Source organism: Marmota monax, unplaced genomic scaffold (assembly GCF_021218885.2).
Source record: "Marmota monax isolate L192 unplaced genomic scaffold, Marmota_monax_Labrador192_F-V1.1 WCK01_AAM20220418_F8-fsc00089, whole genome shotgun sequence".
Lineage (NCBI taxonomy): Eukaryota > Metazoa > Chordata > Mammalia > Rodentia > Sciuridae > Marmota > Marmota monax.
In genome coordinates this window covers 4,182,123-4,209,645 of record NW_026694744.1, presented here as the reverse complement: position 1 = coordinate 4,209,645, position 27,523 = coordinate 4,182,123, and the positions used below count along the sequence as shown (strand labels likewise).

Sequence of the window (27,523 nt, the reverse complement as noted above, 5' to 3'; positions counted from 1 at the left end):
CAATTTAGAAATCTAAGTTTAATTTACATTCTTAATAGCATAATAATTATCCAAAGCTATTAATTCACAAGCTACTGGGTAGGGCAATAATACCTCAAATTAAGAGATGGGCTTTGCCCCTGTCACCTACAATTGAAAACGTGTGTGTGTGTGTGTGTGTGTGTGTGTGTGTTGGGAGGGGTAATATCAGCATGAAAAACTGCATGAAGTGACAAAATGTATAGAATTAAACTCAGAATAAGAATCCTTTCTGAAAGCCTTAAAAGAAAAGTGCAGAGAGGGAGGGTCTATCAGTTCCAGAATTATATAATGCCCTCTATAAGTAATGATGTCAAATTTTTAAATGTTCATATCAATGAAATAAGCATTTGTTTTATAAACTTAAAAATAAATCTGTAATACTCAAGTGACAAGTACACATGACCATCGGTGGCTATTATTTTATGTGGGTCTTAATGACAATGGACAAGCAAATTGAGGAACTAGGAAGATACTTGTATGAGTTTGACTTTGTGGAGCTAACATGGGAACTTGTTCGTCTAAATGGAGATCACTAGATAAGCCAGTCTCCAGATGAAGCACAATTCTTTTTGCTCCAGATCAGTAAAAATAAATTTCCTGGCCTGTATTCTTATTTAAGTATGTTTCATACATGTGATGCTATCTTTTGGTCGTTTGGTGCTAATGAATTATTGAACAAACAATTAATGTTTATAAATTTTGGTAATTTTAAAAGCTCCTCCACAATGATCTTTCCACTTCTAATTTTGCCTGTAAATCCACAGCTAATGCATTTTCACATACAGTTTGTCAGGGATGCAGTGGCAATCTGTAGACCTGTTATTAATATTTAATTGACATAAAATAGCAATCCGTGAGACTAAATTATGAAATTCACAATTATTTAGAAAGGATTTTGTATCAGTTATATGTCCTTTGCTTGCTTTTGAAAAAAAAAAGCAAAACATTTTATATCTGCCACGAGAGACCATCATATTAATAAAAAAATAAGTACACATGAAACAAAATCACTTGCTTTAGAAAAAAATGCTATAAACAGTGATAGAATTCCTCAGGATGATGCTGTTAGGATCTTATACCTCTCAAACATGCAATCATGTCTCTTATAATGGAAATGAATCTTTAAACTTTTATCTCACTTCCTCAGCGTGAGAAATATTCAAGAGTTTTTCTTATCACTATTCAGTCATTAAAGTAGATTAGAGAAAAGGAAAAAAAAAAAAAGAGGCACATATAAGAGAAGACAGGGTGGGTTTTTGTTGGAGGGAGGTCGGTCTGACACAAGGATCGAACCAAACTAACAACTTTAAAATTAGATTGGTATTTGCTTAAAGCCACTGGATTATATTCTTGCATGGTTAAAATGGCAAATTTTATGTTATGTGTATTATCATACTTTAAGAAATTTATTTTTAAAATGAAATTGGTCTGTTCAGGATAAAAATGTTAATGTGCACAGAAGAAATTCTGCATAAAAACAAGCTGCCTTTACCCCAACATGCTAAGTGGAATTACATATAGTCACCAGTTTTTGTAGGTTTAAAATGGTTGACCATCAGGAATTTCATATGGTTCAACCTATATAGGCATAAGAAAAACATAGTTGTGCCCCTATTCTGGAGAATTACTACAGTTTAGTGACTGTCATTGAGCGCAAGGGCCGTTGAGCGAAATAACCTTAGCATGGTAGCTTTTAACATCAGAGCCACTGCGGATATAGAACATGTTTTTGTGCGATTATGACAGTCCATGACTTTGAGTGAGGGAGATCACTTACAATGCAGTGAGATGCCATTAACCTAACAGGGGCTGAGCTGATTCCATGGGGCATCAAACTTGACATCAGTCATTATTTAGGAAAAGAGATTAATTTCAGCTTCTATTTTCTGTCATTTTCATACTGCAACAATACTGATTTCTCAAAAAGCTATTCTGGATATCAAAATTGTGACATGGTCTAAGATTTCCTTCAGGGAACAGGACCTTTCATCAATTTTCCTCCCTCAAATCTTTAAGTCATAAGTAGCAAAAGACCCCTTCTGTTCTATCAGTACTAGGCAACAGAGCTATGCCCTCTCGGAAGCTCTAACTGTAAATGATCATTACGGGCCATAGTTGGGGCTTGATACACAGAAAGAGCAATCACACTAGAATAAGTAAATGAAGGTATGTCTAAATCACTACTATATTAGTGGAACCAAAGTGTAATTAGCATGCATGCCCCTCCAGTTCCGTCTTGGCACTGGCAGAGAACAACACATTCCGTGTCCCTGAAATATAACATGCACAACGTAAAAGCTAAATTGTGATTAATTACATTAATAAAAAGACAGTTTCCCATATTCAACTCCCCTTGGTGACAAACTATGGACATCCTTCTATGAAATAGCACATTCCATAGGAAGATGTGCAACAGGAATGGACTAAAGAGAGGCTGCTCTCTTCATCTAACATCAGCCCACAGGAAAACACCACCCTGCAAACAAGATCATGCCATAGGGATTGTTTCAGAGCCATTTAAGAGACAAAACCCGGCTAACCCCTTTTCAAGCACCCTCAGTGAAAAGCTTTAAAACCGGCTATTGTCGGAGCACTGGGTACCTTTTCTCTCTTGGCTTTGTTCAGTATTTTCCTCGGCTGCAGTTTCCATGGCTGGCTTCATACCATCCACCAAAAATGCTTTTCCCTGCTCCCCCCAACACACACTTTTTTTTCCTCCTCTTCCTTTTCTTTGGACTCCCCTCCGTCTCTTATTTACACCCGCCTGATTGAAAGGCTCTGTTCTTCACTACAGTAGATTACAGTCCCTTCCAAGATGCAAAAGTCTTGTCAGCGTCAATTTCGCTCTGCCTACTGGTCCATAAAGACAGCTGCCAAGGAACAGGCAGCCATACGTCACCGAGGATCCCAGTTATAAAACAACCATTCTGCACCCGCGACTGTGCCTCCGCTCTGTGTGGCTCCCAGGGGAAGGACCTGCTCCCCCACAGCTCTTCCTCCTTGCTGTCTTAAGATCGCTCCCTCCCCTTCTTCTTGCCAACTGCACCCAATGAATACTAATTAATTCTCCCAGGAAAGAACAGATTTGTGACATCAGAGGAAGGGATGTGGAAGAGAAAGAAAAGAGCCCCCTCCCACCACGTGACTTAGTTGGTCGGCCACAATATATGCAGTCTTAGGAGAATGCGCGTCTTCCCAGAACCACCAGGCTTTTTTCCCATGCCACCCCTTTCTGGTGCATCACAGTTTTATTTATTTCATTTATCCCCAAGCCCTGGGAAATCATATTCAAAGGACGTGCCGATAGTCTCTATTTGCTTTTTTAATACTTCTTTTTCACAGAATCTCTAGATAGACAGGCTGATTTAAAAAAAAAAATAATGCACACACACGTGCGTACACACACACACACACACATATAAGACTGAAAGAAAATGTACGCAAGAGAGAAGAAAACCCAAACGTGGATTTAGCAATAGCAATGTAGCAATCTGGTATTAGAATTCACTCCTTTGTCTATAGTTAATATATGTGACAGTAAAGCAAACTAAACTCAAGTCAAAATTTATAAAAAGGTAAACTCTCCTTATTTAAAAACAAACATAATATGTTATAAGTATATCTAGCCGACATTTTGGTGGTTTCTTGACATGAAAATTCATTTTTTAAATTGGATGTGATTATTTCCATATGGTGATTTATTCATTAGAACTCCTCACTCAAAATCAAAACGGCATTTTCAAAAGCATTCTAAATATTTGGCATAAAGGCTATTGTACCAATAGTGGGGTTTTTTGTTTGTTTGTTTGTTGATACTGGGGATTGAATCCAGATGTTCTTTATACATCCCCAGCCCTTTTTATTTTTTCATTTTGAGACAGGGTCTCGCTACACTGTTGAAGTTGGCCTCAAACTTGTGATCCTCCTGCCTCAGCCTCTGAAGTTATTGGGATTACAGATGTGGGCTAAGGCACCTGGTTCTGCCCCATTTTAAAAATGCATTTGGCTGGCCCACCTACCGTCTTTATCCCTATTAAAAAGTTTAACTCAACTCAAATACAAAGATGACCACTGATAACTACAGGGTGAAGGATTCCCTGAGCAAAAAGAATCTGTTAGCTGACTGGGCTCAACACCCATCTTGGGAACATATATGAAACAGGTTGGAGACTCCCTCTCCTAAAACGCTCTCCCAAATTTTGAAGGTTTATTGTTTAACACCTTTAAAAAATGTGCAAGATCTTGAATCCAAATCCTTTAACAACCTGATCTTTGAATACTTTGGTTTTAGATAATCCCCAAACCTTTTTATATTCAATACCTCTGTCTTGTTAAATAAGAGAAGATTTTGAAAACCAGTTAAGCCTGTTTGGATACTAATTTTACATCTCACTTTTCACTTTAACCATTGTCCTAGAAGACCACACCCACAATCAACTATTCCCTTCAGTATGGCCCCAGCCAATTTTGTCTTCTGGTGAGGGGAGTGAGACACACAGCAGCCTAAAGCTGCAGACTTTAGATAAAAAAAGATTCCTTTGTGATTAAAAAAGAAAGAAAAACAAACAAAAAACCAAAACAAACAAACAAAAAAAAAAAAAAAAAAAAAAAAACCTCTGATGTGTCTTAATGGGAAAGTTTAAATCATGTCTTGCAAAGAACAAGTAGGCCCATTCAGACAAAAAGGTGACAGGTGCTGGTATGTGACAGGCTTGTTCCCTTCAGTATTTAAAATGAAAATTAAAACCAAAGTAAAATTCAATTTGGCACAAAAGAGGAGAATTGTGATTAGCTATGCTATTGGTTTTTCTTTAAAATGTCTAACAAAGTCATTCAATTCTGGAACTGGCAGAGTAGAATAATTTTTTTGGCCATCACTTTAGAGTATTTTAAATCCCTGGGCTCAAATGATCCTCCTGCCTCCACCTCCCCAATAGCCGGGGCCCCAGATTCAGGATACTGCACACTGTTGGGAATATTATTTTAATAATGATACAAGTGTAAAGGCACAATAGAAAAGATATTCTTATTTTAAAAACAACTTAGTTCTGTATCATAGTGACAGAAATCAAAGATATTAGACAAAATATTCACAAACCCTCCAGTAGATGCCTTCGGATACTTCACTCTGAAAAACTGTAGGTAAATGAACAATTCACCACTCTGACCTTATTTACAACTTCATCACTGTCATTAGGACAATGATGTATGACAGTTCTCGAAAGTACCATTGTACCACTTCATAAGCAGCCTCAAATGTCTCACTGATGTTTATGATAATCCATTTGAATCAGTAAAGAAGAAAAATTGTCAACAACATTGAAAATGGAGTACATGTTTATGGTATTTTTGAGGTATGCATCCATCTTTGGCCAGAAAAGCCAGATATACAGAACAAATAGGAGGGGAAATATCTCTCAGAGCTGAAAATATTTCTTTGAGTCCCATACTAAAAGATAGCAAGAATACTTCTGAAAAATCAAAGGATGAGAAAGATTAACACTAAATGGATATATTAGATTCAACCCAAGGCTAATGGGACACATAGAACTCTCCTAAGCCAAGGTGATCCTACCTGCTACAAGTGCTGTGGTATCACTACAGTGACAAATGAGCAGAGGAGGATTCATAAAGTACCTACTGAATGCTAAAAATCAAGAAGCCATTCTGTGCTATATAACTGACTGTTCAGCCGACAGAACTCAAGTTGCACAATGATCTTCCTACAGATTATTCCAGCCACATAGCTAACAAAGATTTTTTTCAAATGCCCATTTTCTTTCCAGCTGGATGGTGCATGCCTATAATCCCATCGATTTGGGAAGCTGAGGCAGGAGGATCATAAGTTCAAGGCCAGCCTTAGATACTTGACAAAGCCCGAAGCAAATTAGCAAGACCCTGTCTCAAAATAAAAAATGTTTAAAAAGGGGGGCACTGGAGATGTGGTTCAGTGGTAAAGTGCCCCTGAGTTCAATCCCCAGTACTAGGGGAAAAAGGGAATGCTTATTTTTATTTATTTATTTAATTTTTTTTTTACAACTTTCTAAATCATATTTTAGGTTCCTTATGTCCTCAGAATGACTCCTCAGTGAATAATCACTCATCACCAAGAAAACATGTTTTAAAATTCCTTCTGGCTACTAATTCCTCTGCAATTTTCCTGTTTCATGGAACATTTGTATAATGTGAAATATGCTCTGGCATAATCCTTCCTCATTGTCCCTCCAAGGAAATCAATACCCAGAGCCACTTAACAAAAATTTCTTTTTAAGATAATTTAAAATTCATTCAAGTGGCTCTTATTTTCACATTACTTCCCATGATAAAATCCAAGATATGTTCTCGTAATAAATATCTGGGCCTTCTATTTAGTGAGAACAAAATTAAAATATAGCAAGAATTCTTATGTAGTACATTTAAGGGAGAAAACATACTTCATGTAAAGTAGAAATAGCTAAAATGATAATCTGTGTTGTTTAAAAGGTCACATAATTTTTTTAAAAAACTAAAACATACAGAATAGAGCCAGAAAGTCCGTATATGTTCACCTAGAATTGCATCCTTGCATAACTAGATTTTCCCAAAGCTTTATCAATTTGGCAAAGCCTTTGTCCTCCATTAGCAGAATTAAATTTCTAATTTTTCATCTAATGTGGGTCTTTGAAAAAAGCCTTCTGACTCCTTCCTGTTCTTATTCTCTGTCCTGATGCCCTTCCTCCTGTATATTGCTATACTTTCCTTTGCACAAAGTGACACCACATACAGCTAACAGCTGACATGACAAATCAAACCAAATGATGTATATGAACACTCTGGTTGTCACGCTCCGGAAGTATAAGCCATCCTCATTACTGTTCTTTTTAATGGTAGAGGTGGTTCCCAGGCAGGCCACTGTCGCAAAGCTGGCTAATGTCAATAGCTATGAGCGCATGAAAAGCCTCTTTCAGGCCAGTTTCTTCCCAATCTAATTGACTGTTTATTTAATGACAGACAGTGCCTCATTAGGAGCTCCAAGGAGCTACGAAAATAGCGACTGCCCAGTTTGGCAAAAGCCAACTTGAGGTGTGATAAGCCTCCTTCTCCTAGGGGGGGAGAAACAAATTAATTTCCAAAAGAAAAGCAAGATAATAAATTGGGCAGGAGCAGACTGAGGCTTCACGGATGGAAACAGTTATGGCCAGAAAGTTTCAATATACCGAGCTGAAGAATGAGCACAGCACAGGTGGCCTGTGGCCGGAGGAGGCCTGACATTTTCACTAGTGCAGACACATGTTTCTTTATGTATGTGTGTGTGGTGGGGGAAGTCCTGGGGATTTAACCCAGGGATGGTTTACCACTGAGCCACATCCCCAGCCCTTTTCACTTTTTATTTAGAGACACGGTCTCACTAAGTTGCTGAGGATGGCCTTGAACTTGCAATTCTCCTGCCTCAGCCTCCCAAGTCGATGGGATTATAAGCGTGCGCTACATCACCCAGCTCGGTGTGGACACATCTGTCTCAAAAGTCAGTGTTGTTGCTTCCTTCCTGTCTATTATATCAAGCTTGTTCAATGTCAGCACCAGTGACAGTTGGGGCTGGTTCTTTCTTTGCTAAGGGGACTGTCCTGGATATAGTGGGTGTTTTTAGGAACATCCCTGGCCTCTACTCACTAGATGCTAGTATCACTACCCCAGTTTCTGAAAATGTTGCCAAACACTGCCAAATGTCTGGGTAAAATCACCACCAGTTGAGAATGACTGCCTTAAATCTCTCTTTTTTCTTCCCTACATTTTCTTTGACTATTGTGGAATCCTCCCAGTCTGTGGCCCTCAAGCCTTTACTGTACCCCACAATCATCTGCAAAGTCTGGGCAATGCTGATGCCAGGGCCCCACATCCAAAGATTCTGATTTGACAGGCATGTGGTGGGCACAAGGACTTCAAGATCTTCCTAGGTGATACCAATTGCTGTAGGTGACAGGCACTCACAAAACATGTGCTGTACTGACAGACACACTCAGAGACTTTAGGAAAATTATATAAGAAGGCAGTTTGATGGATGGATAAGAGACCAAAGAGGCCAGAGTCAGGGTAACTGCTCTTGACTGAGGATGAAGTGGAGACTCTACCCCCAGCTGGGGCAGAAATGAAACACCAAGCATTAAGGCGAGGTGGATTCAGGGTTGTTCCCCAGACTTTCAGCTTGGATCCCTAAAAGGATAATGAGTGCCACAGGGAACATAAGATTCAGTGATGTTCGGGTTTCCTAGGGTTGATGTGACAAAGTAGCCTAAATTTGATGACTTTAAATAACAGATGTAGCCGGGCGTGGTGGTGTAGGCCTGTAATCCCTGCAGCTCAGGAGGCTGAGGCAGGAGGATCGCAAGTTCAAAGTCAGCCTCAGCAACTTAGTGAGGCCCTAAGCAACTCAGCGAAACCCTGTCTCTAAATAAAATATTAAAAAAGGCTGGGATGTGGCTTAGTGGTTAAGAGCCCCTGGGTGCAGTCCCTGGAACCAAAAAACAAACAAACAAACAAATAACAGAAATTATTCTCTTACAGTTCTGGAAGTCCAAAACCAACATGGGGGCAGAGGCATGTTTTTTCTGATGGCACCTCAGGGAGGATCCTCCCTTACATCTTCCAGCTTCGGGGCACAGTCAGCAATCCTGCACAGTCTTTGGTTTATAGATACATCACTCCAACCTCTGCCTGTGGCTCGTCTGCTTTTCCCCTTGTGTGTCTCTGTGAGTCTTCTCATGAGGACACCAGTCATATTGGACTAGGCCCTACCTAACCAGATATGGCCTCATCTCATCTTGATTAAGTCTACAGAGACCCTTTCCAAATAAGGGCACATTCAGAGGCTCTGGAGGTGAGGATTTCAACATATTTGGGGTGGGGAGTGGGGGACACAATTCAGCCCACACCAGGTGGGGAAAAAGAGAAAGACTATCACATTTGGAAGCTAGAAGCCACGTGGGCCATGGCTGTGCAGCTGCTCCATCTGGGCCGAGTTTGGAAATGAAGACTTGGGTGTTATCAGCAGAAAAAAACCAGCTATCGTGGGAGCAGGTGTGAAGCCAAGGGAAAAAGTGCTGAGAAGAAAACCTTGCAGGTGTCACCTAATTTAGGGGGAAGAACCACCCTCAAAGGATGTAGAGGATGTTGGAGAAGATCCAGGAGAGGGCCCTGTCACAGAGGAGGAGGGAATTTTAAGGAGGAGGGGGTGTTCCACAGTCAAGGCAGCCAGAAGGCGAGGACTTGGCAAAGATGCAGGCAGATAAAGGAAGAAGCCAGTCAAGAAAAGTCCCCCAAATGTTCTATGCTGAAAAGGTGGCAGTGATTGAAAGAAAGATTTAAGATGCGAGTGGGGGTGGATAAATGATGAGTTGAGATCACAGGAGAGGCAGACGGCCAGCAGCGGGTGGCAGGAGGGGATACTTCCCCCTCTGAAATGAAAATGGAAAAGGAAAATCTATTTGGACTCCAACATTTGAAAAATTACACCTTAGAAGAGGTGGTGATGGGCAGGTTAAAAGCATAACCTGTCCTGCACAGAGAAGGATGCTCTTATTACTTGGTTGGGACTACATCACAGTCAAAGAGAGAGGGATTATCAACCCCATTTTTAAGGGTGACATATGGGAATATGATGCTTGCTCTGGTGTTTTCTTTTTTGGAGGGAGGCATTCTGGGGTTTGAACCCAGGAATGGCATACCACTCAGCTACATCCCCACCCTTTTATTTTGAGACAGGGTCTAAGTTGCAGAGGCTAGCCTTGAACGTTTTGATCCTCCTGCCTTAGCCTCCTAAATCACTGGGTATTTTAGTTAGTTTTTCATTGCTGCAACCAAAAGACCTGACATGAACAATTTTAGAGGAGTAAAAGTGTATTTGGGGCTCATGGTCTCAGAGGTCTCAGACCACGATGTTCGACTCTGGGCCTGAGGTGAGGCAGAACATCATGGTGGAAGGCCATAGGGGAGGTCAGTAGCTCAGAGTATGGCACCAGAAAACAGAGGCAGCTCCACTCCAGGGAACAAAATATATACCCCAAAGGCACACTCCCAGTGACCCACCTCTTCCAGCCATACTCTATCTGCCTACAGTTACCACCCAGTTATCCATCAGTGCATTAATCCACTAATTCGGTTAAAACTCTCATAACTCAATCATTTCACTTCTAAACTTTCTTGCATTGTGTCACACATGAGCTTTTGGAGGACATCTCACATCTAAACCACACACTGGGACTAGGTATGCGTCACCACCACACCTGACTATGTTCTTTATTTTACTTAGTAAGGTAGACAGCTTGCCCTGAGTCTGGGTTGCTTGGGGACTTAAATGAGGTAGAATTTTCAGGGGATCAGAGACCCCAGGGGATGAGCAAGACAATGCCCTTCCTCTACGTGTCATCATATTGGGAATGAACCCTAACATAACAGAACCAGACTCAAACAAAACCAGAGAAATGAGGACCAGATGATTTTTTTTTAAGTGGTTTCGATAAAGAAAGGAAGTTTCCATTCCTTTCTGCGTACACAAGGCATAGGTCAGGAGACAGACAGCTCATCTACCGACAACAATCTTCCTGATTAATTATCACAGCCCATGGGGAACTCAGATTCTCTCATTAAGAGTAGAACACCATCAATAAGCTCTTCCTGCCAAGGCTCCCAATTAAGTCGTTTTCCCAGCATGCACCAGGTTGATATGAACAAGGGCAGGTCTTCCAAACCTCTCTTTGTTAGCTTTGAACCACAGCTACTGGGATCTGACTCATGCCTCCAGAGTGGTTTGTCACCAAAAACCACAGAGCCTGGAGTGTTCTCCTACCCAGAGTTGATATCTTACGTACAAAGTTGGGGGAAACTGAGGTGCTCTGCTGGGGACTCCCCTTATGTCACCTGCCCAAAACCTCACTTATAGTGCCTTCCCAGCCTCAACTTTCCTCCAGAGGCACAGCCCTAAGCCCGTCTCCTTTAGTGAGGCTCCTAGGGGAACTCCACTCTTGTGTCTTCATAGTGGTCTAAGTCCCCTGTGTCTCTCCATGATCAATGTCACCTTCTGTAAATGTCATCTCTTTCCACTGGAAAGACACCTGAATCCCACTCAGGTTGGAGAAAGCAACTTGGACCAACCCTAACCTTCAACAGTGTGCCCTCAAGGCCTGCTTTGCCAAAGGAAGACAGATGTTTTCAAATTCAAGGGTAAATCACAAGATGTCCCTGCTGTAAAACCTCAGAAGTTGAAAAATGATGGGATATGACCAGCAGGGTAGGACTAAAGATGGAGTGATCTCTTTACGACCCTTAAAGATCCCTTTAAGAATTCAGGGCACATCAAGAAAACTCCTTGTTGCCGCTACGCCATTGAAGCTGGCTCCCTGCCCTGTACATGCAGAGGCTGCCGTCATCTTTCCGTGAAAGAGTCAAGTCAAGGTACAAATTGGCGGGGCACAGTGGCCTGTAATCCCAGTGGCTTCAGAGACTGAGACAAAAGGATCAAGAGTTCAAAGCCAGCCTTAGCAAAAGTGAGGTACTAAGCAACTCAGTGAGACCCTGTCTCTAAATAAAATACAAAATAGGGCTGGGGATGGCTCAGTGGTCCAGGGCCCCTGAGTTCAATCCCTGGTACCAAAAAAAAAAAAAAAAAAAAGTACAGATTAACGAGTTTCTCTCTGTTGGGCTGCTGGGGAAGGTGTTCTCTCTGGCAGGCCCTGGATCCCTCTGACTGTGGTCGCTTCACATTGATCTGAGCAATGGAAAGGCCAGTTGTATTTTCCCAAACCTTATACATATACCTCCACAACTGCCACCAAGTCACAAGGAAACTAAATGCCAGCAAGGGATCAAGCAAAGGTGCTGGCTAGATGTGTGGCCCAGTGACTGGGTTCAGTGCTGTCTCCAGAGGACTCACAGCATCCAGATGTGAGATATGACAGTAGCTCTTTAAGTGGAATAGAGGCCAATGGGCAGGGGCTGAGAGTGCCTTCTGCATCAGAATGTTGTGGAACTTCACCCAATATTCTTTCATATTGTTGCCTCCATGACAGTACTGAGAGATGGGCCTCATTATCCCCCTTGTATGAATGGAAAAACCAAGAGAGAGTCCAAGGAACCTGGCCAAGGTCATGTAGCTGGTCAAAGTCAGAGCTGAACCTTGACCACTGGATGCTAAAGCTGGGAACTTAAGAGTCATGAAACCACCGTACAGGAGCCAAAGCTAGCTACGTGAGGTGACAAGGTGATCAGCAGCCATCAACTGTTCTGGGTTTTGTTTTGTTTTGGATACCAGGAATTGAACCCAGTGGTGCTTAACCACAGAGCCACATCCCCAGCCCTTTTTATAGTTTATTCTGAGACAGGGTCTCCCTAAGCTTTTTTAGGGCCTCACTAAGTTGCTAATGCTGGCTTTGAACTTACAATCCCTCTGCCCCAGCCTCCCAGGCTGCTTGGATTGGGCCTGGCTAGCAGCCATGACCTGTCAAACTCAGAGTCCACATCACCAATGACTCACCCAGAACAGCCATCCCAACATTCGTTACTTTACCCACAAAGCATGGTCATCTGACACTCTCCCTACAACCTCTGGGGGATTAAGGCTGCACACCTCCCCAGCTGGGTAAGAATATCACACCCTCATGTTCACCCACCACCCCTTCCAGCCCAGTTCTGAGCAGCCTTACTATGCCACTTGACCTTTCTGAGCTGTGGCTTCATCATCAACTGACAGAGGACTCATAAGAGAACTTCCCCCAGCAGGCTATTGTTAGCAAGCATAAGTGAAATATTGCAGAGTCTCAGCACGACACCTCCTACATGGTACTGACAAAATGCTGTTTCTGTTCTGGAAGTTCTTCGTGCTCCCACCAATAACATACAGGTCCAAGGGAGAGGTGGCCAGAAGGACGACTAGCTGATTTCACATCCTTCCAGATCTTTTTCTGTCCCTGAGGGGCTCACTTCTGTGCCCCTGCATGGCCTGACTGGATTTGTAAGGGCATTTCCTACCCCCATTGCCTCCCGGCCCCAGACCTCTGTGTGTCTGTCCTCAATACATCCCAAAGCCCTCCCTGAGGACAGCTAGCTTGGATGTGAAGTCTTAGATGCAAAGAAATAAATGGAACTGAGATGGATAAAGCAATGGGATTTTAAAAAGATGTGCCTCCAAGGATACTTAACTACTCTTTAAAACATGGATGAAACTGGCTTCTGGAATCTGAAGGGCATTGCTAACACCTACAGGCACTCAAGACCAAATTAGATTTGCCTCTAATGTTTTAAAATTACAATGGAATTCCATTCTTCATGTCATAGAACCACACGAGCAAGGTCCAGCTTCGCGGAAATGCAACGTATACAGATCTCTGCCCTCAAACTCAAGCATGGGCCGAATACTCTGATGCCATTGTCCTGAAATTTCTAGTAATTTCACTTCAAACTTGTGTTTTGCACATAATGTCCAATGGAGCAATGATGCCGCACACACTTGAGTGGAGGTAGGTCACCAACGACACTCAGAACAGCTATGCCACCACTCATTATTTTCTCCCCCAAACATGGTCATTTTTTTTTTTTAATTTTGTCTTGCTTTGTTTTTTGGAGCAGTGCTGGGGATGAAAGCCAGGTTTTCATCCATGCCAGCCAGAGGAGCTATGTGTTCCTTGTCACCCCATTTGCATATCACATTCACAATGGCCCATTAGTCCAGAATTCTGATGGGCCCATGACACACAGGGAGTTCAGTTAGATTCAAAGTCAGTACAACGGAAGCATGGAACGTCCAGGACCGAATAGGTACTGGTGCCAACCGTCTGAAAAGGTGACACTTTCTGTTCAAACCACAACTTGCTTTGAATGAAAAAAGAAGGTAATGGAGTTTTAAGGCATGGATGCCCAAGGAAACTAACACATCCTTTCTTACTCAAATTGCTTCCCTATAACTTGGCCAACCACTTATGCTGAAAAAGACACTATAGAAGGAAAGACAGGGCAGCCCAGAGTTCTTTTTTTCTTTGAGTTCTTTATTACTCATCAGCAAGCCAAGGGAGGGAGTGTTAAGAGAATTTACTCAGTGGGGGGGTTGGGGTGGGGGGGTTGTGGCTCAGCGGTAGAGCGCTGGCTTAGCACCTAGGAGGCCCTGGGTTAGATCCTCAGTGCCACATAAAAATAAATAAATAAATAAATAATACAGCATTGAGAGAGAGAGAGAGAGAGAGAAAGAATGTACTCATATCATGAAATACAACCAAGCCAGGTACACACGCTTGTAATACCAGTGACTCAAGAGGCCAAGGCAGGAGAATGGCAAATTCAAGGCCAGCCTCAACAACTTAGCAAGACCTTCTCTGGAAATAAAAAGTAAAAAGGGCTGGGCCTTTAGCTCAGAGGTAGAATGTCCTTGGGTTCAGTCCCCAGTAAAAAACAAAACAAAACAAAACAAAACAAAAAAACAACCTAGTTAGTTTTGTGCAGCATTTCCACGGTTCTGCCTAGAACAACATATGAATGCAAGTACTAGTTACAAAACATGAATTGTGCCATTTCAGAGATCCCACATGTGTTAAATGCTCTCAGATTTGTATCAAAAACCTGCAGTGCACAGTATAAGGATGATCAGTAAGATTCATGCTAATGATTTCAAATGAATAATTTAAAATGCAATTTTTCTTGACTTAGAATGACAGTAAGTGAAAAGCAGGAAAAAAAAAAAAAAACACAACCCTGACAATTGGAGAGAGAAGCTAGGAGGAAAGAGTAAAGCTTTGTAGTGGACTACATCAAACACCACCTTTTCCCGGCCTTTAGAACAAGCAGTTTGTGTTTTCATTTTGTACCCGGGTCTGCGAGTTTGGAGACTGGCCCTGCCCGAGAAGGCTGACCCAATAAGTTGTCACTACAGATGGAAGAGCGTGGGGGCCACTGTAGCCAAGTTTGGGCATGGGGTGGGGATGCATCTACAGGAGTCTGACCTGTGTGCTGCTGGGGCAGGTAACAGGTGCCCTCCCCTCCCTGGCTTGAGCACATTTCACAAGTCAATTTATGGGTGCTGTAAAGTAAGACAGCTAAATGCTTGTTGTCCAAGATGCAATGAGTAAAGAGAACGTGAGACAGCTCCGTACAAGCATGCGCACCTAGGAATAGTTTATAGGATCCACGTGGAAACAGTTTATTTAAGATCAGACCCAAACACATAGATGACTTGTCAGGATGCTTTATGAAGGCCGTCCTGGCTCTAAGGTCACATGGTCCGTTCAGCAGGATGGTTAGAAGAAAGAAAGAAGCATCAGGTCAGGACTGCTGCAAGCCACTGGCTCCAGGCCCAGCTCTATCACTGCTCCTGTCATCCTAAGTCATCTGCTAACTGTTCAGGTCAAGTGATTTTTCTACCTACTCTTATCTGATGTTTGAACAGTCTGGAATGGATTCCCCTGAGCTTCTGGAATTCTTTGGAGTAAGGTGCCAGACATCTTCCTTTGGAAGAGGTCCAATCAATCAGAAGCTTTGTCATCTCCAGAATGCCATTTGGAGTCACCTACCAGTTCTCAAGCCTACTATCTTTGCTTCTTTCTGAGCTGACATCTAGCATTTCATTGAAGTCTGTATATGATACTGAGAACTGTACAGCAGATGACAAGTAAGTTGCATAACTCATAATAACTTAAAATAGGTTGGGTAATTTTAGTTTCTCTTGCAATTGTACATTCATAATTTCCATATCAATGACATACTGCATTGCTAAATCTATTTTTTTAAGATAGGTATATTAGTCAGCTTTCTGCACTATAATAAAATACCCTTGATAATCAACTTATAAAGAGAAAAGGTTTATTTTGGCTCACAGTTTGAGGTTCCGGTCCAAAACTGGTTGGCCCAGATGCTTCGGGCTGGTGGTGAGACAGATCATCACAGCAGGAGAATGTAGTAGAGCAAAACCACTCATCTTGTGGCCAGAAATCAAAGAGTAAAAGATGCAACTGAGATCCCATAATGTCCTTCAGAGTCATGCCTCTAGTTACCAAAGGACTTCCCACTAGGACCCCCCCCTCCTAAAAGGTTCTACCACCTCCCAACCATCACCCTGGGAACCAATTTTTTTTTTTTTTTTAAACACAAGGGCAGGCTTTGGGAGATATTCAACATCTAAAAGATAGCAATAGGGATTCCTAGATCAGGTGAGTTCCTATGCTCACCTCACAAACCATTTGATAAAATTCCTTTCTACCTTTTTGGAAATGAGTTCCATGTTGGCAATGTACCAGTACACTTTTGCTTAGAGTCTCGCTAAGTTGCTGAGGCTGCCCTTAAACTTGTAATCCTCCTGCCTCAGCCTCCTGAGCCACTGAGATTACAGGGTTCAGCACCACATGTGGCTCCAATGTACTTTTAAAAATCATGTTCATTCAGTGCTTTCAATCAACACACAGCTTGAGGTCACTTAGTCACACACTGAAGAGTAATCAGTGCATTCCAAATGGCTATGGAATGACAGAGGAAGGTTTCTAATTCTCCACCCTTAGTCTTTGTCCTTGTTCTGTGCCATGAAGAAAGCAATGTCACCTAGGGCCCTGACAGGACAGGCTACATATATTCCTTCATTTAACCACCTAGGAATTTAAGATGAATGCACTGAGTCAATCTAGACTTTCTTTGCAGAAAACTATAGTAAGAAGAATTGTGTTTAATTCTCTCCTTTTCCAGTCTTTAATCAGGAAAGACAGGACTAAAATGCTATATTCTTGACTCATAGCCGAATAAGCTCTTGTCTTCTTCACCTGAGGAATAGGAAAGCAAATTATCTCTTAGGATAAGGTCCAAACACCTAATGTACAGTGTATACTCTAAGCAGAGCTAATTCTTCCTAAAACTATACATTATATCTTTGCAAAAACGCATTAGTGTATTTTTATCAAATACCTTTTAAAAATACAATTTTATTGGGCCAAGATAGAGTAGAGAAGACAACATAAATCTTTGGAAATCAATACTTGTTAACGTCAATTTATCTTCTTAATGAAAAGCCACTGATAAACCATGCCATAGGATTAAGTGAGCTAATGCATGCCATGGGCTTTGCACAAGACCTAGAACACTCAATAAAAAGTAGTTGCTGTGATTAATAGGCGAGACCAGAGTGGGGTTGAAATGCTTTCTTGAAAAGGCAATAAAACTCCAGGATGGAGCTTGTCAACCTGCCTCTGCCAGAACATAATGGATGGATAATGGTCACCTGCTCCACCCACTCTCAGGGGAGAACTGTGCATTATGGGCAATTCTCGCTCCCAAGCTAAGATCCCACTCCTTCTTGCCCACCCAAAGAAATTCTATCAGACTGCATGGCAGTGACAGCTGTGCATGATCAGAATAAGTTATATATATATTATATATATATTTTTTTAATCAGTCCATATTTTCACATTGTGAGATACAAATTATTGGAAATTCCGCAGTAACTGCAGCACACCAGTGGAATATGTTCCATTGCTTTGGGGGAATAGGAAATGCCCTCGACTACTGAAAATGATAACGCACTAAAAGACTCTAAGCTGTTGTTATTACTATGATGTTGCCAAAGAGGAAATGCTCACTATTGTTTGGGATAACAGGACAATAAGCAAATTCTTGGTTTGGGTTAATTCTTCATCCCAAAGCCAAATATGAGTTTGAAGCTTTTTTTCTTTTTTTTAACATTTATTTTTTAGTTATAGGTGGACACAGAATCTTTACTTATTTATTTTTTTTTTTGTGGTGCTGGGGATTGAACCCAGTGCCTCACGCATGCTAGACAAGTGCTCTACCACTGAGCCACAGCCCCAACCCCTGAAGCTTTTTTTCTTTTAAGCACCTGATCCTAAGGATTGATATATAAAGGATAAGTTGAACATGGCACAGTCATGTAAAAGAAAACTCGAATATATTTAGAAAGCTTGAACAGTTTTATTTAGAATTGGCCATCCTGACAATTAGCTTATTTAAAATATCAAAAATCTTATTTGAAGGATTTGCTGTGTAGCCTCTACGTTGTTCATTTCACAGATGAAAGTGACAGGTGATTAATCATGTTCATATCAAAGAGTTGATCGGTCAATGTGTTAATTATGCAATCTATTTATTCCTTCTTAAATAAATTATTTCTCACTAATTACTGCTAAACCCTAGTGAAAGTATTCAAAAGAAATGAATTTCAAACCTGTTAACCCCATACTTGTTTTAATATACTGGTAAAGGAAGATGAATAATTTTACAGAAATCACTACTCATGATTTTTATTACTGTGAATAAAAAGCAGGTTATTCGTGTATTCAACACATCACAGATAGGCTGTCCTAACTATTCTCGATGTAAACACCTGCTTAAAATTGTAACTTCTGAACTTTTCCATGAAAACATTTTCATCCCTTTCTTTGTTCTTCTCCTCACCCCAAAATCTGGATATCTCATTATTTCTTAATTAAAGCATATTAAGACTCACAAAAATACACAGATGACGTTTTGGAATACCTGCCATTTACTATTAGGACCTAAAGCTAGATCTTAACATTTTAACTGTTAATTAATCACTCATTTGTTTACTTAATGCATATTTTATCAAGTGCTAGCCACATGCCAGGTGCTATAGATACGAAAACAAAATGGGGCTGGTTATCACTGGGGGAGCTAAGGAACTCAAGCATTCACTTATTATTCAGCAATTATTTAGCCATTTACTTGGGTGAGGGACACTGTCATGACACCTGGAATCAGAGTATATCACCAAACTGGACAGCTCATGATCACTAAGTCCACAGCTCATTCATTTGCTAGCCCAGACCTATAATGGCAGGGAGGGGTTGTTATTGGTGCTTACAAATGACTAAGAAGAGATCTGATCCTCAGCCTCCTGGACCTCACATAATCCACAGAAGGATGACTGGAAGCATGGGGACAAGGATGTAGCAGAGCTTAACTCTGGGCAAGAATTGGCAAATAAGGGCTGGGTGAGGGGAAGTGGCTGGAATGGCTTCATAGAAAAAATGCCATCTGAATGGGTACCAGAAGGATAAGGGACAGGAGTCCCCCCCACCGCTACACACTTGGGGATTTCACGCCATTTCTTCAGTAATCCTAGACCAGATCTTCCCCAACTCTACCACAGAGGCCAGTTACTTAACTCCTCAGTGCCTCAGATCCTCATCTGTGGAGCAGAATATTTAGATGTACCCACCTTAAAGCGATTGGAAGTGGCTGAAGTGATTGGGGAGACTGAGGACCAAAAACGTGATGACAATAGTTCCTGAATACATTAATTATTGAACACATGTTAGTGTAGATAAAAGCTGGCTATTTACAGGTGAATTTTTAAAAGATATCACTGACTAGCCAGGCCTGGTGGCGTGTGTGTATAGTCTCAACTGCTCAGGAGGCTGCACCAGGGTGGGAGAAAGAAAAGAAAAAAGAGAACTATAATTATCCAAAACCTTTTCCAGTAGGTAGCTCCATCATTAGTGGCCTGCTTGAAACATCAATAAATCTACAAAAGTCCTGAGCACCCCTGAGTTTCTAATCACTGGCAAGAAGTCATGTCTTCAACAGCAGCCAGATTCTCAAACTCAGAATGAAAGAACACTGACTGGGTCCTCCTCATATGGTTTCAGGTCTCCTAATATTATCTCAGAATGAGGTGAGGGGTTTAATAAAGACACTGGCAACCTCCCTCCCACTTCATTTTTTTAAATTATAAATAAAGCCAGGGGTGGTGGCCCACACCTCTAATCCCAGCAATTTGAGAAGCTCAGGCAGGAGGATCACAAATTTGAGGCCAACCTCAGCAATTTAGAGACACCCTGTCTCAAAATTAAAAATCAAAAGGGCTGAGAATGTAGTTCAGGTTTAATTCCTACTATTAAAAAAAGTTACAAGTATAATACTTATACAATGGAACAAAATGTTGAAACCAGAAAACAGAAGGTTAAATTTTTTCTCCTTTTTACCTCTGCACTCCAATCCGAATCTCTGATGGTAATGGGCAGTTTTCATATTCAGTTGTTTGTTCAACTTTTACATTTTTATAGTAAAGTAGAGAAGTACATGATCATTGCTAGATGCAAAGAATGCTAAAAGCCAATACAAGACAGGAGCAGAGCAGGAGCTTAGTGGTGAACCAAAGCTGACTCAGAAACAAACGCAAGATGTTCCTCGGAAGCATGTGCCTCTTAAACTTGTATCTCACTGCACCTATTGAGATCAAACACACAAACAAAACATGCCAACCATTGCTTTGCAATCTGTGTGAGACAGGTCTTGTGCTTGCAACAAGTGGCAGCTGGCACTTTCAATCACTTTCATAGGTGGCTGATCTGTGTCTTCACTAGGATAACCTTGACCTGCTATGATTTCCATCAGAAAAAAAGAAAATGAATGCTGTTAACAGGCTGTGATTCTAATGCTAAAGCATGCTTACTATGTCAGTGAACAGACTCACCTAGCAGAAGAATCTAGAACTTAATTTAAGGAATAAACCTACACTGTCTAAATTATTTAATACCTGCATGCATCTGGATACATGAGCTACTTCTTTGTACAGGTGAATGAATGAGCTCTAAACCTAGTTTCTATCTATGAAGCTCTTTGGGTATAAATACAGTCATGTGATGTTTAATGAAAGGAATATGTTCTGAGAAGTACATAATTAGGCAATTTCTTTGTTGTTCAAACATCATTTAGCATACTTATACAAACCAAGATGGTTACAACATCACTAGGGTATATAATCTTATGGGACACCACAGTACATGTGCTCTGTTGACAGAAACATCATTACGCAGCCCATGACTACAACTTCCCATTTGACAGTGCCAAGATCTGTCATATTTCAGCTTTTCAGACTTTATAATCACAGGAAGCAAAGATGCAATGTTTAATTTTTTAAAAAAGCATAAAGCATAATGTTAGATACCATTGCAATAAAGAGGTTTTTTTTTTCCTTTTCACACCTAAAGCATACCATCAATATCTACCAAATAGTCAACATAAACCTAGAGTACAATCAACATTCTTTTACTGGCTTCAAATGGTTCCCTTTCACTAGCAACATTGGATATATCCCATATACACATGACAAATGTACAAGTTGCCTCCAATGAGTCATGGGAAATTTCAATTTGGAAGCAGTTTTGCTGGCCTTAATGGCTGTTTGCTAATGTATGTATTATTCTTCAGTTATAAAATTCACACATTTAAAAAACTAAATGAACCAAAATGTGCCCACAAGGAATTAAATCAATGCACTTTCCTGCATAAAAATCAGCCACTCAAGGCAGGAAGGAAAACATGTTTTTCCTATTGTTGAGCATAGGAGTCCACATTCAATACTGTCATCTCACTATACAAAAATCCTGGCTATATTTGCCCCATAAAAATAAGTCGAGCCAGGTGTGATGATGCACACCTGTAATCCCAGCAGCTTGGGAGGGTGAGACAGGAGGATCATGAGTTCAAAGCCAGCTTCAGAAAAAAGCGGGGTGCTAAACAACTCAGCGAGACCCTGTCTCTAAATAAAATAGAAAATAGGTCTGGGGATGTGGCTCAGTGGTTGAGTGCCCCTGAGTTCAATCCCCTGGCACCCCCCTCCAAATAAGTCGAAAATCTGGCTATATATCTAGCTTATCATTTGATGAAAAAGCCAAATGGATAAGCTGAAGACAAAATAAACACAACTTGAATTGGATTAAACCATGACAAGACACGGCTTCAAAAGAACACAGATCTAAATATCCCTTTGATCATGGCCTTGGTATAACTAACAACTTTATGATTTCTTCTTTTTTCCTCTAGGAACTGGAAGCCTAACCCCAGTGCTTCACTCCCCCTCCTTGGCTCATTTATTAATTTTAAGCACACAGCCTGCCTTGAAGGGGGCCCAGATGAGTCCCCTGTTAGAATGTGGCTGTCTAGCAAAGATGACAAGAGGCAGGGCCTAGGGGGAGGGCCAAGCATACCATGAGAACCCACTCAACTCTGGGCAGCGGGCAGACCCGAGGGGCTTCACGGGTGACTGGAGCTGCCACACTATTCAGCCCCTTTCTCCCTGTACAATAATGAACCCCAGAACCCCCATAATGCTGCCTTCTCCTCTCTCTATCATCATTCATATCTCAGCTATGACAGCCCTAAGAAAGACTCTGATGGGAAATGTGCCTCAAATTAGCATACTCCCCCCCACCACACACACAATAGAGGCTTTTAAGCTTCTGCTTTTTAAAAGCAAAGGGGGGGAGGGGAAAGCAAGGCTGCTCTTAGCAACAGTGTCTGAAATTCCAGGATTTGCCTCCCTGGAAGCGGCTTGTGGGTTTTTCAATTTTCTTAAAGCAAGCCTCTTCTCAAACGGCTTAAAAACTTATTAGAAAGTATTTATTGGACCACTATGTAATAAGCAGCCTCCCTCCTGTCATTAAATTTCAATTAAATTCTTTGATTAAAAAAAAAAAATTACAAACCCCAAACCCTTTCTCCAATCCCACTGTGGAACAAGGCCTTCCCCCTCTCTCCTGCAGAAACTGACAAAAATGAAGAAATCCAGCTAGTGTAGATGTTCTGAGGGGACACTTCTGACACACTATTTATGTATGTTTCCTATCTCCATGAATAAATAGAGGGGAATAAAGGAGAGCGAAAGGCAACATGAATACCTGTGGGATGGGAACAATTACTTCATACACACCTCTGGAAGGCTGTCCCTGTCACCTCTGCCTCTGCTAAAGGAGAGTCCTACAAAACAACACACTAGCAAACCAGACTGGCACATTTGAAAGGTCACAGAAACAACATCAATCTAGTAAATCTCTAAGACGCCAGCAAACTAAATTATTTGTAACCCAGGCCACAAAATATTAATTCTTGATCTGAGAAGGAGAAATGCAGACTTATCTGGCTCAGAAGGGCTTTGAGCCCTTTAATGGCAACTCAAAACCATCAGGGATACTTAAAATGGCACCCTTGTCCACAGAAGCTCCAGCTCCTTAACTATTACCCAGGCTTATTAGGTTCCCGGGTCCCAGAGGTGAGGCCAGGAAAATTCAGTGTTAGAGTTCTCCTAAGGGTTAAGATGGAATCAGCATCAGTCGGGGCTAAGTTTGCCTTTGGAAGGTCAGTACATTCCTGCCTTTCCTCCTCCCCTTGGGGAGGCTGAAAATGATGATGAGAGGCCATGTGCTTTGTCTCCTACTGTAATACTAATCTGGACCATGTTTGACTCTTGCCTTTACTGGAGGCCTAGACATTGTTCTCCCTGTCCCGTGTCTGGAGGCTCATCTCTGACCCAAGCCCCCACATACTCCCATCTCTGTGTGATCCAGTCTCTAGACACTGACCCAGGCTCAGCCTCTTTGTTTCTCAACCTCCAACCCTAGGTTTCATACCTCCATCTTGCTTTCTCATCTACAGACATATCCAACCCCTTTATGTTAATTGACATTTCACGGACCTGGACCATCACTCAATTTGGGTCTCTCCTAATTCCAAGTCTTCTAGGCAGTAAAGCTCTACTTAAAAACTGATGTTCAGAATGATGATTTTATTCTTCCCAATGTGACCTATAGATTCGATTCATCAAGTCAAACTCCTGGTAAGCCTTTTGTAGATACTGACAAGCTGATTGTAAAATTCTTATGAGAAAGTAAAGGAACTTGAACAATCAGAATCCTTCTGCAAAAGAACAAAGTTGGAGGGACTCAAATTGGCTGTGTTAATCAAGGCACCTTGCTACCAAGGAAAGGCACATACATTAGAACAGAAAAGAGACCCAAGAAACAGACCCACGCAAATATAGCCAACTGACTTTCGACAAAGATAATTTGATGGAAAAAGGAGACACTTTGAAAAATGATGCTGGAACAATTTCATGTCCATATGCAAAACATTACCTTGGACATATACTGGCACACAAAAAATAACTCAAAATGGATCGTGGAACTAAAGCGTAAACTGTAAAGCTATGAAACTCCTGGAGGAACAGGGAGAAAATCTGCATGACATTGGTTTTGGCAAGGACCACTGAGTTATAATACCAAAAGCACAATTCACTAATAAAAACAATTGCCAACCTGGACCTTACCAAAATGGTAGCTTAAATTCTTACATCTGCCTCATCTTGCTAACAATTTTTGGTATAATGTTTCATTTTGGACAAGGCCATTGAAGGGCTGGAATACTGTCCCCAAGTAGGAATACCTGGCTGAGTATCACACCATCCAACCCTCCAGGATCAGTGCTGATGATCCTCCCCGTGGCCTGGGCAGTCAGCCGGCCACCTTCAACATCCTTAGCTACCCTGTTTGGGGAAGCCATAGCACTCTCTTGCCTCAACGTGTTATGTGAGTAGCCTTTTTTGGCAGGTTACAAGGGATCAATCTCAGGGGCACTGTACCACTGAGCTACATCCCCAGCCCTTTATATTTTATTTTTGTGACAGGGTCTAAGTTGCCCAGGCTGGCCTTGAACTTGAACTCCTACACTGCTGAGATTCCAGGTGTGTGCCACCATGCCCAGCTATACTAGCAGTTTAAACATAATCACCCTGCCAACCTGGGGGTCTTTAGTGGGCTGGCACCATGTCTGAGATTTCCTGGCAATCTCATGTCCTCGCTTGTGGCCAGGGGCACAATAAATATTAAAAACAAAACACCAACAAGCATTCAGATGACATTTGTTGGGTTCCTTCCAGCGAAATACCACTGCCTAGAGCAGTTGCCCAAAAGACAGATTCCCTCTTCTGCCTGGGGCTGTCTTTCTTGGTTTTGGCTAGGCTTCCTATTCTCCCCATGTCAATATGTAAAAGGCTCCTCAACCATGAAGTCTCCCTTTCTAATAGATTTAAATGATTCCTCCAAGCCAAAAACTCTCACTTGTAAATTTTAGGATGTGATTTCTTTTCTATGCTTTATTCACTCATTTAAAACACACACAAGGCTGTGTGCACATATGTGTATATATGGAGACACATATTCACACATGTGTACCTATATTCATAAATGAAGGGAAGGACAGGGGAAGTGTCTGATGAGGATGGGGAAAATAAACTTAAATATTTTACATTCTTCAAAATAGTCTAAGTATATGGATACATATATGTTCATGGTACATGTTTTGCATTGTATACACATGCATATATTCACATACAATATATACATTCATACACACATGCATGAATGCAATGTACATAAGTCCATGTATATGCAAGTATATAGACATACTTTTATATGTAAGTGTATATGTATTTTATAAAATTTATATCTCATATCCTTACAAACTCAAAATATGCTAAACTGAATTTACCTTCTCAATCCCCATCAGATCCCTCTCATCCTTCACAAAGCTCTCCTTCTTCCCACCAAAAGCAATACTACCCTCCCAGCATCCTTATTTCAAGACTTCAGAATTACAGTTCTGTCAATTGCCAGCTAAGTCACTTCTGCCTCTTTGGACATCCATTTCTACATCTGTATGATGGTCATGGTAATACATTCCTGCATCACCATTCTGCTTGAAATAGTCATTCAAAGTTTACCAAATCCCTCTCTATAGTGAACACGTGTGCTATCTCTATCCAATATGTATTACTTCGCTATGACTTCCCCACATTTTATTAGTTACAAAATAGGTATGTGTGTGTTGGGGGATGGGGTTTAGTAGTTCAAATTCATCCTTATCCCTTACTTTAACCTCACTTGATGTTGGGCTTGGGTGGTAACAATGGCTGACTGCTGGTTACTTCTACAGTTCCCCATTTCAAATCCCAGACCTATGCTTATCTGACCCAAGATAACACTTTGATTTGTTCTCCCAGTCTGCAAAGGACCTCTTGCCTACTCGATGGCATTGGCTCTCACTGACTCATGTGGATCTTCCTCCTTCCTACAAACCAAGTATCTCTGCCCATCTGCCACCTTCCTCTGTTACTTACCTGTACCTTCTTGCCTTTGCTTCTTGGGCCAATTTTCTTCTCACTCCCCCCCCCCATTCTAATTCCATTCTATTGATTTGCAAACAAGGGCTACAGCTCCTGTGAAACCATGATGGATCTCAGGTCTATATTCTACCAATATACCATATTATGGCCTTCCATCTTTTTGTCCAAAACATCCACATATTTAGGACTTTGATCTCTGGTGGGTCAGGGACAATATAATGTTTTCTCTCTGGTACCATGCTATTGCAACTGGCCTAGCTTTTAAAAAATATGGTCACATTCATTAAGAACTCATTGATGTGGTGGCACACACCTGTAATCCCAGTGGCTCTGGAGGCTGAGACAGGAGGATCACAAGTTCAAAGCCAGTCTCAGCAAAAGAGAGGCACTAATCAACTCAGTGAGACTGTGTTTCTAAATAAAATACAAAACAAGGCTGGGGATGTGGCTCAAGGGTTGAGTGCTCCTGAGTTCAATCCCCAGTACCTGCCCCCAGGGGAAAAAAAAAAAAAACTCATTGATTTTTGAAATGGTAACTATTAGAACATCTACAATGCTTATGTCCTCTGGCTTTTAAAATAAAGGTATAATTTTTCTACCTTAAATAACAAAAGATTAAACAGTACCATCTCTTTCCAGAAATTGTTAAGTAGCCGGGTAGGTGCCTGTAGCCCCAACTGCATGAAAGGCTGGGGCAGAAAGATCTCTTGAGCCCAGCAGTTTGAGGCCAGCCTGGGCAACATGGCAAGACGCCATCTCAAAACAAAACAAATTATTAACTAAACAGCACTTCAATACCAGTGAGGAAAAAATTGGCTAACAACAATATCAACTGCAAATGTACACATCAAATACACTGATAGAGTTCAATACAAAGAAACACTAAATAGTTTTAATTTTCCACCTATGGTTTGTGAAGCCTCAGGGCCCAACATGACCTCAATGTTGAACAGGAGGCATATCCATCTGCCAGCATTAATTGTTTTATTGACCTGATTACAGAATAACTATTGCCATGGTCAAAAGGATCTATCCAAACACATTAGCCTTAGATACACAATGGCAGTAATTAGAGATGCATATTTTCTGAATTAAAATATGAATCAATAGATACAGCATAAAATAATGTATTATTAACATTTACTCAACATATTTCTTCCACTGGTTTTGATGCATGATTAGGCCAAACCAATTTTTTTAAACCGTTTTACTGAGATATCACTGACATGCCATGTAATTCGCCTATTTAGAGTGTATAATTAAATGGTTTTTTTTTTTTTAGTATATTCCCCTCTTTTCACTTGTTCAAATTATATGGTTGGAGTGTCACCACAATCTAATTTTAAATATTATCCCCTAAGAGAAAGCCTGATGCCACTAGCAGGCACTCTCCATTTCTCCCTACTCTATACCTTACCCCCTCAATCTGGTCCTAAGCAACCACTAATCTACTTTATATATTTGTCCTTTCTAGACATATGCTATATAGTCCTTTGTGACTGGCTTCTTAGCCCAGAGTATTCAAAGACCCTCCTTGTCATAGCATGTATCAATATTTCCTTTCTTTTG

The 27,523-nt window shown here is 41.2% G+C and overlaps 1 protein-coding gene across 6 annotated transcripts in view; it reads right to left on the bottom strand.

Annotated features, from left to right (window-relative positions):
* Positions 1 to 27,523, bottom strand: part of Gpm6b (glycoprotein M6B) — a 165,101-nt gene that overhangs the window by 45,000 nt on the left and 92,578 nt on the right. Inside the window, exon 1 of one of the 6 annotated variants that reach the window (XM_046424352.2) lies at positions 2,623 to 3,055. The exons of 2 other annotated variants lie outside the window; for them this stretch is intronic. In XM_046424352.2, coding sequence (XP_046280308.1) covers positions 2,623 to 2,683 — 61 coding nt within the window. In that variant the 5' untranslated portion in view covers positions 2,684 to 3,055. Of the gene's footprint in view, positions 1 to 2,622; positions 3,056 to 27,523 lie in introns of those variants that run through there. 3 more of the 6 variants (XM_046424353.2, XM_046424354.2, XM_046424355.2) reach the window with 3 other exon arrangements.